Source organism: Cynocephalus volans, chromosome 11 (assembly GCF_027409185.1).
Source record: "Cynocephalus volans isolate mCynVol1 chromosome 11, mCynVol1.pri, whole genome shotgun sequence".
Lineage (NCBI taxonomy): Eukaryota > Metazoa > Chordata > Mammalia > Dermoptera > Cynocephalidae > Cynocephalus > Cynocephalus volans.
This window is the reverse complement of record NC_084470.1, coordinates 114,778,201-114,796,173: the sequence shown is the minus strand read 5'-3', so window position 1 is coordinate 114,796,173 and position 17,973 is coordinate 114,778,201. Positions and strand designations below refer to the sequence as shown.

Below are 17,973 nucleotides of genomic sequence, written 5' to 3'. Positions count from 1 at the left end.
CACAGGTTAATTCTATATCTTGGCTATTGTGAATAGCTCTGCAACAAACATGGGAGTGTAGATATGTCTTCAGTATGCTAATTTCCTTTCCTTTTGATAAGTACTCAGTAATGGGATTATGGTATTTCTAAAATTTTAGTTTTTTGAAGAGCTTTCATACTGTTTTTCATAATGACTGTACTAATTTACATTTCCATCAACAGTGTAATAGAGTTCGCTTTTCTCTGTGTCCTCACCAGCATTTGTTATTTTTTGTCTTTTTGATGATAACCATTCTAACTGGGGCGAGATGATACCTCATTGTGGTTTTGATTTGCATTTCCCTGATGATTAGTGATGTTGTTTGAACTTCTTTTATTATGAGTGAGATTTGGCATTTTTTCATATGCTTGTCATTTAAATTCTCTTTTCTGTGACCTCTCTTCATATCCATGTCCATTTTAAATATTGGAATATCAGGTTTTTTCTTATCAATATCTGGGAGCTATTTTCTGTTATAATATAAATTACAAATATTTTTCCATTTTGTCATTTGTCTTTTAACTTGCACATGTCTTTTGTCATGCAGAAGGAGTTTCTATGTAACCAAATTTATTATTTTTATTTTATGGTTCTGGGATTCTTAGTTAGTGAGAAAGAGCTTCCAGTGCACCTTTTGAAAAATAAAATAATAAAATTGTGTTAAATCTGGGGGATTGGAAACAGGCATCTATTTCTTTGCTTTCCTGAAAACCTAATGAAATGATAATAAATAAGTTTTTTAAAAAAGATAGAAATCCACAAGGACAAAAGAACTAGGAGAAAAGAAAGTAGAAGATGAGTTATTTCAACAAATTTTTAGAAGATATAAAGTGGATGGAAGAATGGTGACTGGTTCAGTGAAGTGGAGGAAGCTGCAGCTCAGATGCAGAAGGGGCTGATGATGAAATCGGAACCATTTTTTCTCTTGCAAAACTCAAGGAATCTCTGTTCTTAGCACAGATCATCATGGGGTGGGGAGAGGTAAACTGCAGCACCAAAATCGGGGGGTGGTTTAAAATCCTTATATGATATAGTAAGATCCTGCTCCCCTGATGTAATCTAGTGACTGTAGAGATAATGCAGGGATCAAAAGAAAAATGCTTAAAATATATTCTTTAGGTACATATATATATATATATATATATATATATATATATATATATATATATTCATGAAAAAAAGGGATGCTATATAAAGAAATAATCAAAAGATAAGCAAGAGCTTTTGAACTTTAAAAGGACAGCAGAAAATTTGAAACATAATACAAAGTCAGGAAGGTAAAGTCAAAGAAATCTTTCAGAAGATAAAATAAAAAGACAAAGAATAAGGAAAAAGGAGAGGGAGAAGATAATAAAATTGAAACATCAATGCCACATTTCAACTCATAGGAGTTAAAAGAAAAAAAGACAGAAAATGAAGGGGAGAAAAACTATGAAAGAAAATAAGAACACTTCAGAAATGAAGAATGAGAATCCTCAGACTGCAAGGCTGTCAAATGTCCAGCTCTTTGAGTAGAATTAACCCACATCAAAGCACATTATTGTCAAATTTTGGAACTTCAGGGTGTAAAAAAAATCCTTAAAACTTCCAAGTGACACAACAGGTTACATCCAAAGGATTAGTAATCAGAGTGGAAAGCTCAATCACAATGATGACATATAGAAGCTAGTGTATAAATACTCTCAAAATTCTAATGGAGGGCTGGCCCCGTGGCGCACTCGGGAGAGTGCAGTGCTTGGGACGCTCCCGCCATGGGTTTGGATCCTATATAGGAATGGCCAGTGCACTCACTGGCTGAGTGCGGTTCGGGTGACACCAAGCCAAGGGTTGCGATCCCCTTACTGGTCACAAAAAGACAAAAAAAAAAAAAAAATTCTAATGGAAAAATAAATTTCAACCAAGTATTCTATAACCAAAGTATTAGTCAAGGGTAAAGAAGATAAAAACATTTTTAAAAGTGCAGGGATTCAGATGACTTTCAGGGCATTCTTTCCTGGGGAACCACTAGAGGATGTGCTCTAGAAAAAGGAGGAGAAAAGTAAGAAAGAGAAAATAGCCATAAGACAGCAGTGGAGGGAGATCCTAGGCCTGGAAAACAGCCAGATCAGATTAGAATGAGGGGATAAACAGCCCCAGAAATGATGTCCCCAGGGGGAAAAATGGAACTAATGTATTAGACATGTGGAAAATATTATTGGTGGGCATATATATAATACTGCAATATAACAGCAATATTAGAACACATAAAACATATTAGTGATGGGTTCATGGACAACCAGGCAGATGGGGGAAAAAAAAAAAAAGAAGAATGAATGATTAACCCAGGAAAAAGAAAGGGCTGTATTTTAAAAAAAGAAAAGCAAAAAGCTTGTCCAAAAGTAGCTAATAAATGACAGAGCCAAAATTCAAAGCTGAGACTGCCTGATCCTAAAGTTGTTTCTTATGAGAGAAGAAAGCTCTTAGTAAAACCATTCTCCCTCTCTGCACCTCAGTGTCCTTACCTATAGAGTAAATGAGCTAAACAAAAGCACAAATCATAAGTGAAAAGATAGAAAAATTTGATCATATTAAAGTGAAAAATTTTTATACAAAAGACCATAAAAAACAATTAAAACAAGCTATAAACTAGGAAATCAGTTATCAAACTATGGCCTATTCTGAATCTGTCCTACCACCTGTAAGTAAAATTTTCTTGGAACACATCCATGCCCATTCAATTACATTTTGTCTGGCTGCTTTTGCTCAGCAATGGCAGAATTGAGTAGTTGTGACAAAGGTATATCCCACAAAGCCTAAAATATTTGCTATCTGGCCTTTTACAGAAAGTGTTTGCCAACTGCTGGACTAGGAGAAGATTTGTTCAATGTATGTGAATAACAACAGATTCAGCCCTAAAATATATAAAGACAACAAATCAATAAGAAAAAGACAAAGAGAATGCAGGATTAAGGTGGGAAGAAAGGCAGCAGATTGTGGAGCTGTGAAACCCAGGCAGAGTGCCTTTGAAGGAGACAGAGGGTTTCTCGACTCAGGTGTGCTCTGTGCTCCACAGTGCCCTCACCCACATGTGGCCTTGTGAGAGCGTGAGACCAGCTTTGGACGCCCTATACCTGCTGCAGAGAATGTGGTGCACTTGATATCTACCATAAGTCCCCTAATTTTGCTTCAGCTCCTTTCCAAACACTAAAATACTACTTTCCCAGATGCATTGATGTGGATTACTGTATCAGGAACAGGCCTGCAAAGTGTGTTTGGCTGGTCTGTGTGTGGCTGATGGGGGCAGAAGAGGGTCCTCAGAAAGATTGCCCTTGGCAGATTGCCTGGTCAGGCCCCTTTAGCAAGGAACTGATCCTTGAGCCCTGGTCATGGGTCAGAAAGAGGGTACTCCTTTTCCGTCTGTGGCTCTGTGACAGTGAGTGGCAGCATGGTGTGCAGTCTGCCTCAGTCCATCTGGGATCTTGTGTGAATGCACAGTTTGGGAGACATATTTTTACATTTGCTGCCTGTGAGTACGGAGCCCCTGAGTGTGTCACCTGGGATAGAAATCAACACATCCCATGTCTGTATTTGGCAAGAGCATCTTACCAGCCTGAAAGAAATGCAGATGAAGACTCTTGAGGGCAGAGTTGAATTCTTAGCCTCCATCCCTGAGGCCCAGTCCCCATATGGGAGACAGCACTGGATCTGGGTAATCAACATTGTTCACACTTTATTATTATCTCATTAATTCTGAAAGGATTTCTGTGCATATCCTAGCACAAGCTCAAAACCTGGTGCAAACAGGTGTCCTGCCCATGTTCCTTGTGTTCACCAGGAAAGTCCTCTTAGCCTCCAGGGGTTCAGCTCTTTCCAGGACCCTGGTGACTTTCCCAGGGAAGCTTCCTAAGCAGACAGGCATGGACCTCTTCCTTTCATGGGCCCCTGTACCCTGGAATCTGTGGTATCCCAGCTCTGGTGGCAGAGTTTGGATGTCAGCAGACTTGGGTTCTAGTCACAGTTCTGCCCTCTAACTGACTGAGTAAATGAACCATCAGCAAAGAACTTAACCTCTCTGAACCTGAGATTCCTCACTTTGAAAGAGGAATAATAATGGTTCCAACTTCATGGGCTTGTGGTTGAGAGTTAAAAGATAAGGCATGTAAAATGCTTAGCATCAGCTTGCTCATAGATGGCTGTTCCTTACACTGTTTCACCCAAGGCCACAGTTGGAAAGGGGATGATTCACTAAATAACAGTATTCTATGGCAGACTTGGGTAAAAATCTGCCTCCTCCTGCCTTGCAGACCTCTGTGCAGGTTGTTCCCTGAAAGCTTCAGGAGTAGCAGATCCTCTGAGTGAGAATAAACTGAACAGAGGAGAGAAAGAATGGGACCCCAGTCCTCATAACCAAGAGAAATTAAAGGTCTTGACAAGTGACAGCAGCAGGGATGACATTAGCCAGTGCCCCTAATAAAAGTAGGACTGTGGGTCACCAGGTGGGGGTTCAAGTTCTTTTCATTCTCATGCTGCTGGTTCTTTTGGGAGAAAGATATCAGCTCCGTCTAGGTTTCCACCAGAGCATCCCCCCTCTTCCTCCTGTGCTTGACTGTGGACTCCCTCCCCCACCAGTCAGGAAAACAGAAACTGAAACTATAACTGTATTAATTTTTTAGGAGAGGATTTAAGTCAGGGAGTTGGTGTTGGAAGGTCAACAAAAGGAACAAACAGGAGATGATGCGGAGGCCCAGAGATTAACAACGGAAAGCCACGGCTCTCTCTCCCAAGGCTGGGGGCACAAAAGGGCGGTATTACCAAAACCTAGGAGGCTGGAGGAGGTGCTCCAGGTAGTAAGTGTTCGGCCCTCTGAGGAGGGGATGCTATATCTCTAGTGCTGGGACCTCTGAGGAGGAGGCACCGTGGCTAGTCCCCAGACCTCTGGGAAGGCAGCTTGGCTTGCAGGGTGCTCAGAAGAATGAGGAGAGCCATGGATCTGTGCTCTGATGCTGAGGTGCACTGCTAGGAGCTGGTGAAGCTTTTGCAGGGAGTGTCCAAAGAAGCTGTGGGAGGCTGGGGCTGAAGCTGACCACTGCTGCCAGAGCCACAACTGTAGCAGCTAATGGTGGGGAGGGAGCCCTTCCCTCCTCCTGCCTTTCAGTCTCCTGCCAGGACTGCCGTTGGCAGACTCTAACCTGAAGCCAACTGGCTAGGTAATCTGGGAAACTGGTCTGCAGGCTCGCAGCCCCAGTGTCTCCAAGCATAGTAGGAGGGTGGACTTGGTGTGTGAATATGTAAATAACAAGGGCGCATGCACATGTGCGCACACACACGAGCACACACCCTGGGGCTCACTGTTTCATTTCATCCTTATGATGTTTTTCTAGTAAAGTATTTTTCCTAAATTATAAAAGACAAAGACAAAATCCAGAGAAGTTAATTGACTTACTCAAGTCACTCAGTTTTCAAATAGTCACTGAATGTTTACTGTATGCCAGGCACCGTTCTAGCTTTGGGGTCACAAAGTGAACAAAACAGCTCATTCCAGCAAGGAAGCTTGTATTATAACTGGGGAAGGGAAGGATGATGGGAGTGGGTAGATAATAAAAACACACAAAATGACAGGTGAATACACTGATAATCTCAGGTACTGAAATAAAATGCTGACAACAGTGTAGTAAACACACCACGTGCTAATGGGACATTAGAAACAGTCCTGGTCCCAAGGGACAGAGGTATCAGCAACGCAATACCAAGAACCTGGGTAAATGACCAGCAGCCATCCAAGTCACCATGACATCTGTGAACTGGGAATTGTGCCCTCACGAAGGGAATACTTCTTCATCAAAGCACATTCTGCAGAGCAGCAAGTCTGCTGGCATCTCGCAGAGCTGCTGTCAACATTAGGCCAGATAAGGTAAGTAAGGGCTTGAGTAGTTGGTGGCCACTGCTCAGGACATCTTAGTTGCCCCCTCTAATTTGGAGAGTAGCATCATGGCCCAGCGGTCCCCTCCACATCTGTGAACAGAACAGTGTCAACTAGTTCAATCTCAGTGTTGTAAACAGGTTGGATCGCTCTGGGTCGCATGAGTGGGATGAAGGTGCACAGGCTCCGAACCGTTTCTTAGACTCCAAGGAGAAGCAAACACAGTGAGGGCCCCCGGTGTCCTTCCCTCTCTTTCTCATGCTGGGTTGGTCTTTCTGTAAAATACAGCTGTCAGGTCAGCTTAGGCCAGCAAAGCCCTTAGACCATCAGTTTCTGAGCAGAAGGCTCTTTTTGCTTTCTTTAAATGTGGACCAAACATCTTATACATCTCATACATCCCTCTGTATTCAGTAGGCGTCGCATAAAGATTTTTTGAATGGTTGATCAGAGCTGTTTCCTTGTGGAATGAGATTTTAGAGTGTAATCTCTCCATAAGAAAGAACCTGAAGCTTAAAACCCCAGCGAGGAATTCAGGGTAGATCTCAAAAGGAAGTACAGAGCTGTGAAGTCTGTCACAACACAGAGGCTCTCCTGAAGGGGCCTTGGATGAGCGGACTGACCAGATCCAGGGATGATTCACTGGGGTCTGTCTGGTGTTAGAGGGATAAGCTATATAGCTCTCACCCCTTTCCATCCCTAGAATCCAAGGGTAGCTACAGCTATAGACTCTTGGCTGAGAGTTCTGCACCATCTGGGGGACAGGGTGTGACTCTGTTTCCCACTGCACATGCCCTGCAGACAGCGGGCTCAGGGCTCAGGCAGCATGTATATAAGTAACCTGAGGCTCAGGCAGAGCTAATTTTGTCTTCAGATCCAGTGCTTAGGCCTCTGTCCAGGACAGGACTGGGGGCTGGGGTGGAAGCATAGGAATGCCTGGTGCCCAGGAGGGAAACACAGGAGAGAGGGCTAGAGGAGCTGGTGAGGGTGAGGGGCTGTGTGTGGGCAGCTTGGGACAGGGCCACACTTAGCAGATGGAAAGAAGAGAAAGCAGTAAAGGGAACCCCTGTTCTAGTTTCTAATGGCTGCCATAACAAATTACCACAAACTCCATTCCATGCCCCTTAGCTTCTGATGCTGTCAACCTTCCTTGGCATTTCTTGACTTGTAGCTGCATCACTCCAATATCTACCTCCATCTTCCCATGGCCTTTCCTTCTGTGTTTTGTGCCTTGTCCTTTCTGTCTTGTAGAAGGATACCCATCATTGGATTTAGAGCCCACTCTAAAGCCGGATGACCTCATCTTAAGATCCTTACTTACATCTGCAATGAAGCTTATTCCAAGTAGGGTTCTATTCTGGGGTGGACATGTCTTTTGGGTGCCATAATTCAATCCACTACACTGAGGGAGCACAAAGCAAAGAGAAAATAACAAATATGACCCCAGGGGCCAGCAGCTCCTGCACAGCAGTGCCATCTCTTCTCCAGCCGCAACCAGGGGACACATCTCATTCGCTGGGTGGTGTTGAGAAGGAAGGATTCTAATCTGTCTTAGGCTTGGCCCTTCCTAAAGACAGAGGAACAGGTGCACCATGGGAGACTTTCAAACCCCAGGTTAGTATGTCGAAGGAAAACTATGCTGATTCACCGACTCTCAGTGCCCAGCTGTCCAGGGGGTGCCCTTACAAGAGTGAATGGAATGATGTCAGTCTTCATGGGCTGTCACTCAAGGGGTCAGACAAGTCACTCTTGATTAATGCCAGCAGAAAGTGCAGATGACGTGTGGTGGTGGGAGGGGCCAGTCTGGGAGCAGCACACTGTGAGCTAATGGACCAGGTCCCCCGACAGCAAAACTTCTCTAGCCTCTAGGTTTCTCCTGGTGTAGTCCACTGGGACTTATGCACATTCCTACTTCTACCCAGTGCTGTGCCCTGAGGTCCCCAGTGGCTGGCAGGGTAACTGGTAACCTCAGCATCCTCCAGGGAAGCAAGATTTTCCAATAACCAAAACACTCAGCTCAAGTGCTGCACATCCCCTCTTTCTTGCCTTGACCAATCAGAGTCTGGATTTTGCCCTAAGCCCTTCCTCCATCATGATGAATTAAAGGACCACACCACACAATGTACCTAGAGAGTCATTCCCTCTTTAGAGGCTCTGGGATCCTCAGTTTCTTGGCCTCTCTTCTCCCCTCAGCCAGATCTTCTCCCTACTTCATAGTGCTGTTCCTGAATTCTTTAGAGAAGTTGCCGATGGAGAGGGACTGAGAGAAACTAGTGGAGAGGGGTGGCAGGGCAGGGATAGAGGTCACCAATATATGCTGAGAGAAACTGTCATAAAACCCAAGGCATTTTCTGTAGCAGAATGGCTTAGAACATGGGCATGATGGGGACTCAGGTTGCTTGGCCATCGCTTCACGGCTTTGCCCCCTTGGGTAGTCACTTACCCTTTCTAAGCTCAGTTTCTTCATCCGAAAAAACAAGGATAATCAATGTACCCACCTGCTGAGGTTGCTGTAAAGATGGCATGAGATGGCACATGTCCAGCATTTGACACAGTGCCTGGCACATCAGAACTCTCCATGAGTATCAGCCCGCCCACTGGGATGCTGCCACAAAGACAGTGTTCTTCACCAGATGGCATCTGCATTTGTGAATTGATGTGTGCTGTGGAACACTCTCACCCAAATCCTTCATCTTTTGTACCTAATTCCAGCTCATCCTTCTGGAATCATCTCAGGGTCATCTTCCACAAGGAATAATACATAATACATTTACTGAGCAACTGTTAAATGTCAAGTACTCTTCTTAAGGGTTAACATATTATCCAACTTAATCTTCATAATCGCCCTATGAAATCAGTTGTATTATTTACTTTTATACGTGAGGAAACTGAGGCATGGGGAGTGTGATCCCCAGTCTGCCTGACTTCCAAAGCTGGTGCTCACGCCACTCCATGCTGACTGCACCAGCTCCCACCCTCCTGCTCTCCAACCTGGCTCCACTTCGAGCTTTGTGCTTGAGCTGCAAGTTTACCAGTCAGTCTTCCCGAAGCTGGCACCCGCCGGAGGGCAGGGCTGTGCTTTGCTGCCCTCCAGCCTCAGGCCCTGGCTGCACAGTCTTAGCTCAATGAGAAATTGCCGACCTGAACTGGCCTTCATCCCTCTGGGGGCCCCTCATCCCCCTGAGGCTCAGGGCCTCCCATGTTCTGAGCAGTCACATATTCATGATGCTGTGGGGGGAGAGGGAAATGTAGCATTTGATTTCATAATGAACAGAAATGGCTATTCTGAAGGGGTTAAGGAGTGGCCTTTTTGAAAAGCAAGACCCACCCAACGGCCTTATCCTATCAGCCCATCTGCAGCTTGTTTTTCCATGTTTTAAGTTTCTTAAATGGCCCAGTTTGTTAATCTTCATGTTTTATGCTCTGCCATAAAACCAGGCGGGGTTACTGGTGCAGGAGACTGGTGGCTGAGAAAACTATAAGGAAAACTACGTCACCAGGGCCTGTAGGGATGTTGGGGGGGAAAGGGGGACTTCCTGCCCTCCTGACACTCTGTAGCTCAAGCTGGCCTGAGCCAGCGCCCGCATGGACCCCAGCTCAGGGAGGAGAAGAGGCTGGCTCCCCACTGTTGTGGAGCCAGACTGTGTGTGTGCCCTGCTGAGTGCCCTGCATGCAGTTTGTGCTCAATAAATATGTGCTTGGCTTTGTGTCCTCCCTGCAGACAGCGAGCCAGCTTTTTGTCAGCTCTGAGGAAGAAGGAACTGAAAGTGATTGCAGGGCCTGCCAGTCCCTTCTCAGTCACCCTTCAGGGACCAGGGGCTGAGAGACTGACCAGGGCCATCTCCCAGCACCCCACCCCCAGCCAATCGCAGGCAGCGCACAGGAGGGCTGAGCCAGGCTGAAAGTGTGGGTGCAGGTGAGAGGTGCACAGGGGCTGGTGTGGCGTGTGGCCACATTCACATGTGAGCATGCACACATACACACAGGACAATGGAGTGGCAGAGACCTCACTAGTCATCAATCCAGGGGTCCGAGATTCTGGTCAGCGGACCTGGGTCAGGCTGCCTGCATCAGAATCACCTGGGAGCTTTTTGCAAATGCCAGTTTCTATCCCTGCCACAGGAAATTCTCACACAGTAAATAATAACCTCTCCAGGTGGTTCTGAAATGCAGCCAGATAGGAGAAGCATTGATCTGGTCCAGACAAGGAAGGGCATGACTTGCCTAGGGTCTCACAGTGGCCGATCAGTGGCAGAGCTGGGACTACTCCAAGCCTGTGCTGTTTCTATTGCTCTCTGAGCATTTTGGATTGGGGATGTGTGTCTGAATCCAATAGAAAGCAAAATAATTCCTTTTTGGTTTATCCATGGTTTTCTATGACTCAGTCCCTGCTCACTTACACAATCCACGGAGAATTGGTATTATGTTTATATTTTTATTCTATAGGCTGAGCTCTTTTAAGTGACTGTGCTCCCCCTTAGGTGCCCTCCCCACATTCTCATGCTGTCAGGACTCCAGGTGGTCCAGTCACCTCCCAGACCTGCCTTTCCCCTCATGTGCTGCTGGGACCCTGAGGGGAACTCCTGCTCTCCTTGCCTGGTCTTGCTGGAGCTTGAGAAGGGCTTAGGCTTGAGAGGGGCCAGGCCCTCCTTTAATGCAACGCAGAAGAGGTAATCGATAGTCCTGAGTCACCTCAGATCCCAGGGGGATTGGTTTTTCAAACAAAGTTGAAAATAATTGCTCAGAAATCCCTGTAGCTTAAACATCTGAGTGTCGAGTCAATTCAGCTCAACAACCATTTATTAAAGGCTTCTCAGGCTCAGGGCCATTGCTTGGTGCAGTCTCAGAGGGAGGCCAAGTTGGATGAGCAAGGAACAGTGCCATCCCTGCCCTGGAGGTGTCCCCTGTCTGCTCATGTTGCAGTAAGTGATGAGCTGCTTAGCGTGCTGCATGGGCCTCCCATACCCAACACGTCAGGCAGGAGAAAATATATGTCCCTGTGGACTGGCAGTACTCTGGCTGGATCCAGGAAGGATCCAGACTTACTGCATCACCAGTTCCTGGGCCCATGCAGGGAACAGAAACTTGGTCTGTCTCCAGGGCTGGGCCTTTCCAGTGATTGATTAGAAACAACCTCTCCAGACAGACCCCGGCACCCTTCTGTTGGTGTGGACCCTGTCTAAGGATTCCTGATGTGAAGCAAAGAGCACTGGCCCACATCCTGAAGTTCTGTTTCTAACTAGCTGTGTGACCTTGAGCAGGTCACTCTACCTGCTAAGCTTCAGTCTCCTCAACCCTGCACATCTCACGGAAAATTTGGATTCATGGAGATAACGAACTTGAGTATGTGGAATAAACTGTAAAGCACTGCACAAAGTACTGCATTATTAAAATCACAAACTGTTCATTCTGGAAGGGACCTTAGAGATGATTTTATCCAGTGGTCTTCAAAATGATTTTTGGGGGCCACAGAACTCTTTCCTGAAATGAAATCTTACAATGGAGCCCAAAACATAAAACAGGAAATGGAAAGAAAGAAAACCTAACTCTGAGTTGATGGGACCTGGGTGTGGGGCTCTCCAGCGGGGAAGGCAGGTGCAGGGCGGCTTGCTCAGGGCCCCGCTCTGCATGATGGCAGGGATGAAACAGACACTCCAGTCCTCAACTTCCTATCCTGGCTCTTCGCACGACACTGGATTGCCCTCCACAGGAAAATCCAATTTATACAAAAGAAAAGTTCAAGAGCAGTTGTCCTCATTGCAGAAAAGTTCATCTCAGCGCTAGTTCTAAATATCAGCTCTCTGAGCTCATGTAAAAGTTTAAAATATAAAATCAGTCAGGCAGAGATGATGAAATAAATTTGAGGTCTGAAATGAAGATGAGTGAAAATGGAAATCCTTTAGGGTTTGATTTCCTCACCACCCTTCAGGAGCCTGTGTGTTGTGCGCAGAGAAGCCCATCTGTAATCCCTCTTTCTCTCTCCCCATTAGACCACAAACAGCAGAAGCAGATTTGCGGGGGGCAGCATATATCACTTCCTTCACCCTAGCATGGGCCTCACAAACAGGCGAATGGCCATAATTCATGCACGACATAGCCACTGATTGATGATTTATTGAGTACTTTACGAAGGTACTTCAAAAAGTTCGTAGAAAAATTGAATTAAAAGATAATATGAATCTTTTCATGAATTTTTTGAAGACCCCTTGGCATGATGCTGAAGATGAAAAAAATGAAACTGTGCCTGCCTTTGGAGAGCTTCCACCTAAAGAAAGAGACAAGCAAAGTCATCTTCTCACAATAGGCTGCCATGAGCTATGGAAGTAGGTGTGGCAGCCCCATGCTTGGCATCCCCAGAAGGGTTTTCTGACTGGGGGTGGGGGAGAGGCAAGGAAGCTCTTTGGAGTAGATGACTCCTAAGCTGAATCCCAAAGGTCACAGAGGAGTCAGGTTTCAGGGAGGGGACAGGAGGTGAGAGATTGAAAAGAACTCAGGCAGAGAGAGCTGGGCTTTTTCTAGGACCTGAAATGGTTCAGCATGGCTGGAGAATATGGAAAGACTGAGGGTGGGTGGCAGAAGAGTTGAGCAGGGACCAGATCATGCAGGCCTCCTTGGTCATGTCATAGAGTTTGGACTGATTCAGGCCTGTCCACCAGGGGTCAATACATCTGCAGTGGAGACCCCAAATCCCAAACTCCAGGGGCTCAGGAACAGAGTTAGGGATAGGAGGCACCATTTGGCTGAAACAGGGAACAAGAAATGTCCTTCCCATCCATGAGGGCTATGCACAAATACAGAGGGCACCCTATATCCCACATATTGACATGATGTTAGTGTTTTCCAGAAGGGGTTCTGGGGAACACTACCCATTTGAAAGATAGGATCTGGGGGAAATGATTTAAGAAATGCTGAATGCAGTGTCTCCTCTTAGACATTCATAAGGCACAATAGCATGTTAAGGCTCTGAAAAGTCACTAAAGCAACCAATTTAACATTGTAGTGTGGCTCAAACTTATTTCACCTTGAAATTTTTACCCCCCTCATAACACCTATTAAAGCCTCAAAGAGGGGCCGCAGACTTGTAACCCAGGCCTCCAGCCAGAGCCTGTTCATCACAGAGAGCATCCTGGGTTATGGGGTTTAGGGTCTTGCCATTATTCCTGGGGCACGCTCCTGCTGCGGGGGACTGCAGAGCATCTCTGAGCAGGCAGAGAGCTGCTGCGGCTGGTGCTGGTGGTGCAGACCTCATTGTCATGAGTCATGCAGCCACCCTGCCCACTCAGATCTAAAATGCTTGGCAAAATGTGTGGTCATGACTGCCTCCGAGACAGACTCCATGACTAACTTCTCCAAAAAAGCAGCTGAAATGAATAAGCAGAGCCCTTGACCCCAGAAAAGCAAAGCTGTCAGACCATATCAGCTCTGTAAGAACTCCTCTGCCTGTCCCCCACAGGCTGCTAGTTTTACTCTGGTTCTCAAAGTAGGGCTCAGGCACTTCTGCAGGGCAGGAAGCTCTTCCCTGGCTCCCCTGCCCATTGGTTGAGACAGTGATGTTCCTGTGGGCTGCCTCTGGCACACAGGATGACGACACTTTGACAGAAGCCAAAAGGCTTCAGAAGAGTCAGCATAGACCCAGAGATCCCTGTCTCCTCCCAAAGAGAGCTCCTGCCTGTGAGCGCCAGGACTGCTCCCATTGACAATGCAGCCACAGCATCTGAATGTGTTGCTGGGTCCAGGATTCTGATCCAGGGGACTCTGGTTGGAAAGCACAGTGTAGCCACACCCTCGAGGAGGAGCCACCACTTCCCCTTGAATGTCCACCAAAAATGTATATTAAGCCTTTGTAAACCTACTGGTATACTCTGTTCTGCAACCCCTCAGAATAAATTTTATGTTGACTCCTCAATATCTGAAGAAGTACTTCCTTTCCTTTAGTCTTAGAACATCTCATATCAAGTCTCAAGGGCTGCCCCTGATCTTTGAGGACCCCTTAGGTATGAGGCACTTCTAAGTGCTGGAAATAGTGACCAAACCAGACAATCATGACTACTTAGAGCAGATAATAAGTAAATTTTTAAAGAGTAAAAGATACCATGTGACCTGCAAAGTACTGTTCTAAGCCCTGCCCAAGCTTTCAGAGAGGATAAGATACAGATATAAAACAACTCGTATCTTGTTCAGGAATGGTTGCTTACAAGAAATAGAAACCCATCAAACTAGTGCAAACTAGTGAAAAAGGGGGGATACTGTTAGGAATCAGATATCTTGCAGAAGTAAAGGGGCAGGAATCAGAGCAATTAGCTCTAAAAGCCATCATCTCTTAAAGGTACGTTCACATTCTCACCCATTTTCTGTCCCTCCCTCCGTCCCTCATCCCTTTCTCCCCCTTTTCCTCCTTCCTTCCTTTCATCCGACCTTCCTTCCTTATTCCCTTCTTCCCTCCTCTCCTGCCTAAGAAGGGGTGTGAGTGGGGAGGAAATAGTTGACATCTCTACTACAAATGGATACAGATAGATAGTGATGGGGGCAGGAGAGTGGTATGAGCACAGAAAGGGCTGTTAGAGTTAGGAGGCACAGGATAACTTAGATCTCAGTGGAATCAGGGAATACTTTCTGGAGGAGGTGCTATTTGAGCTGGGCCTTGATGTGAGGAGATTTTGGATGCCCGATGGAGAGCAGGGGCAATTCCCAGAGCAGAGAACAGCATGCCCAGAGGCATAGAGAAGGAGGACTGCCAGTCATCTGACTCAGAGCACTGGGGGAGTGGGTGGAAAGGGTCCTGATCACTCTACTTATCATCCCTCCAGCCCTGTGATGTCTTTAGTTGGGTTTCTTGGGCCCTCTTCAGAGTGGACAGGATTCTTCTGAGTCCCATGGCTTGGGTCTGAAGGCAAGACTACAGGAGCAGATAGGGTATGGCTGAGGAGGGGACCAGGGAGGCAGTATTATAAAATGACACCTGGCAAGGACAGGGATGGCTCCCATCCCTGGGTAAGGGAAGGGATGGGAGGAATGCTGCTCAGCAGAGGTCAGAAAGCCATGTATAAAGACCCAGGTTATGTGGCTTGAGGATTTAGCCAGGTGGAAAGAGAGAAGATTTAACCAGGCGGCTTGAAGATTTAACCACCCACCTTCCTGTTAGTGACCTGAGTGTAATGTCGTCCAGTGACAGGAGCTTTGACCAAGAATCAGACCACAGGAATGAGTCTCCGGTCTGCCAGTGATTTGCAACTTGCTGATTGATCACTAGCATCAAGCAATTTCATGTTTGTTTATTGCGTTCCTCTGTGCTGGCCACTTTAAATGTTGGTCATAATCTGAGAACCTACTGGGTGGTGCCATCAGAGAGCACTGGGCAGGGGACTCAGGTAGGAGGGTGAGTAATGTAGCAGCTGCATCTAGGGACCTTGAATGGGTGGGACAGCAGGACTCATTTAAGCACCTGCAGTAGGCCAGTGCCTTCACATAAACCACCTTGTGTCTGTCGACTTCTGATGGAGTTTGGATGTGTTGTCCCCTCCAAAACTCACGTGGAAATTAGATCTCCAATGCGGCAGTGTTGGAAACTGATTAAGTCATGGGGGTGGATCCCTCATGAATGGATTAATGCTCTCCCTGGGGGAGGGGGGAGTAATGAGTGAGTTCTCGCTCTGTTAGTTCCCACGAGAGCTCGTTGCTTAAAAAGATGTTGGCACTTTCTCTCTCTCTCTTGCTTCCTCTCGCTATGTGATCTGCTTGTACCCACCAGCTGCCTGCCACTTTGTGCCATGAGTAGAAGCAGTCTGAGGCCCATGCCAGACGCAACTCCCAGAATCATAAGCCAAATAAACCTCTCTTCTTTATAAATTACCCAGTCTCAGGTAATTCTGTTATAGCAACACAAAACGGACGAAAACAACTTCCTACCAACTCTGAAAAGTAGAAATCTTCCCCACTTTTTAAGGACGAAGCTGAGACTCAGAAATTAATATACCTGTGTGAGGTCACATGGTGAGATGGCAGGGTCGAATTAAACTTAGTTTGGTCTGACCCCAGAGCCCATGCTTCTGGCATGCCACCATGCGTGCCTCCCCAAGTCCTGGGGTCCTGCGGCGAGTCCTTGGGGCAGGTTCTGGATTGGTCCAGGGGAAAGTCCTGTAATCTGTGGCTTATGTGCACTCAGAAGCAGATTCATAATCTGTTTTGCTGTGGTCTGTCCATCCTCTGCCTGAAGTACAAGGGTACTCCACATTGTCATCATCAGTAATTACCTGTTGACTGTCTAATGGATTTGAGGTATGATAGGTACAAGTCCCTTATGGGCAACCTGTCTGTCATGTGACATTTAGCCATTCTGGGATTTGGTTTTCTCTTCTCTAAAATTGGGATAGTAATATGTATCCCAGTGACCTTACAATGCTATTATAAGGAATACATGACATAACATTAAAGTTTCTATGAACTGCAAAGCACTATCCAAGTGTTGGGTATTATTATCAAGACAAGCTTATGTTGAAGTTCATGGGTCTTTGCTCTACTGTAAGCTCCCCAAGAACAGGGAGGGCTTCCACGTGAGACTAGCTTTTACTTTCCACCACCAATCACATTCACGTAGGGTTGGGATCGTGGATGGCAGTGGCAGCCTTAGCTGTCGCTCTGCCTGAGACCAGTGTCAAGCAAAGGAAGATGATGTCAGCCCTGAGAAAAGCCCTGTGAGGCCATTCAGGGCTGTGAACACTGTGGGGCCTCACCCCGTCGGTGGCCCGTGAGCCTGGCCGGAGACCGCTGTGAGAGGCAGAGGGGCTGAGCGTGGCTGTTGGAGCTGCCTCCGGGGTAAAACTGTGTTTCATTGTGTCTCACTGCAGATCGTGTTCCGGAAGATCAGCGACGTGAAACGGGAGGAGGAAGAGCGCATGAAACGGAAAAACGAGGCTCCCCTCATCTTGCCCCCAGACCACCCTGTCCGGCGACTCTTCCAGAGATTCCGACAGCAGAAAGAGGCGAGGCTGGCGGCAGAGAGAGGAGGACGGGACCTGGACGACCTGGATGTGGAGAAGGGCAGCATCCTCACAGAGCATACATCGGCCAACCACAGCCTTGTGAAGGCCAGTGTGGTCACTGTCCGCGAGAGCCCTGCCACACCCGTGTCCTTCCAGGCAGCCCCCACCTCCGCCACAGTGTCAGACCACGCCAAGCTCCATGCGCCGGGGTCCGAGTGCCTCGGCCCCAAGGGGGGTGGAGGTGACTGTGCCAAGCGCAAAGGCTGGGCCCGCTTCAAAGATGCTTGCGGGAAGGGCGAGGACTGGAACCAGGTGTCCAAGGCTGAGTCGATGGAGACACTGCCTGAGAGGACAAAGGCGTCGGGTGAGGCCACGCTGAAGAAGACAGACTCATGTGACAGCGGCATCACCAAAAGCGACTTGCGCCTGGACAACGCGGGCGAGGCCCGGAGTCCCCAGGACCGGAGCCCCATCTTGGCGGAGGTCAAGCATTCTTTCTATCCCATCCCTGAGCAGACACTGCAGGCCACAGTCCTGGAGGTGAAGCTCGAGCTGAAGGAAGACATCAAGGCCTTGAACGCCAAAATGACCAACATTGAGAAACAGCTCTCTGAGATACTCAGGATACTAACTTCCAGAAGATCCTCTCAGTCTCCTCAGGAGCTGTTTGAAATATCGAGGCCCCAGTCCCCAGAATCAGAGAGAGAGATTTTTGGAGCAAGCTGAGAGATCTGTTAAAAAAAAAAAAGTCAAAGACAAACCTACAACCTTGCCCTAAACACCACCTCTACCCCCCAGGCCCACATGACCAACAGTTTTCAAAGTAGGCTCTTCCTGACTGAAAGTCAAGTGGGACCAGTGGTGTAGGCCTGCTTCTCTCTCTCTCTCTCTCCATCTGGAAAAAGATACGGGAAGGGGAGCATGCCCCACCCTGCAAGATGGCAGCTGCATCGGAACTGTCTTCGCACAATTTTGGAAGAAAGGGCATGCTGTCTAAAGGGTATCTTCCTTCATTTTTAATTTTTTACTACCGTGATATTTGTAAAAGGTTAAAACTACCGGAAAAGAGCAGCAGCC

At 47.0% G+C, this 17,973-nt stretch overlaps 1 protein-coding gene across 2 annotated transcripts in view; it reads left to right on the top strand.

The window, feature by feature from the left end:
• KCNH1 (potassium voltage-gated channel subfamily H member 1) overlaps positions 1–17,622 on the top strand; it is a 424,549-nt gene extending 406,927 nt beyond the window's left edge. For both annotated transcript variants that reach the window (XM_063114370.1, XM_063114369.1), the window contains exon 11: positions 16,762–17,622. In XM_063114370.1, the coding sequence (XP_062970440.1) occupies positions 16,762–17,622 (861 nt within the window). The remainder of the gene's footprint in view (positions 1–16,761) is intronic.
• Positions 17,623–17,973: the final 351 nt, after the last annotated feature.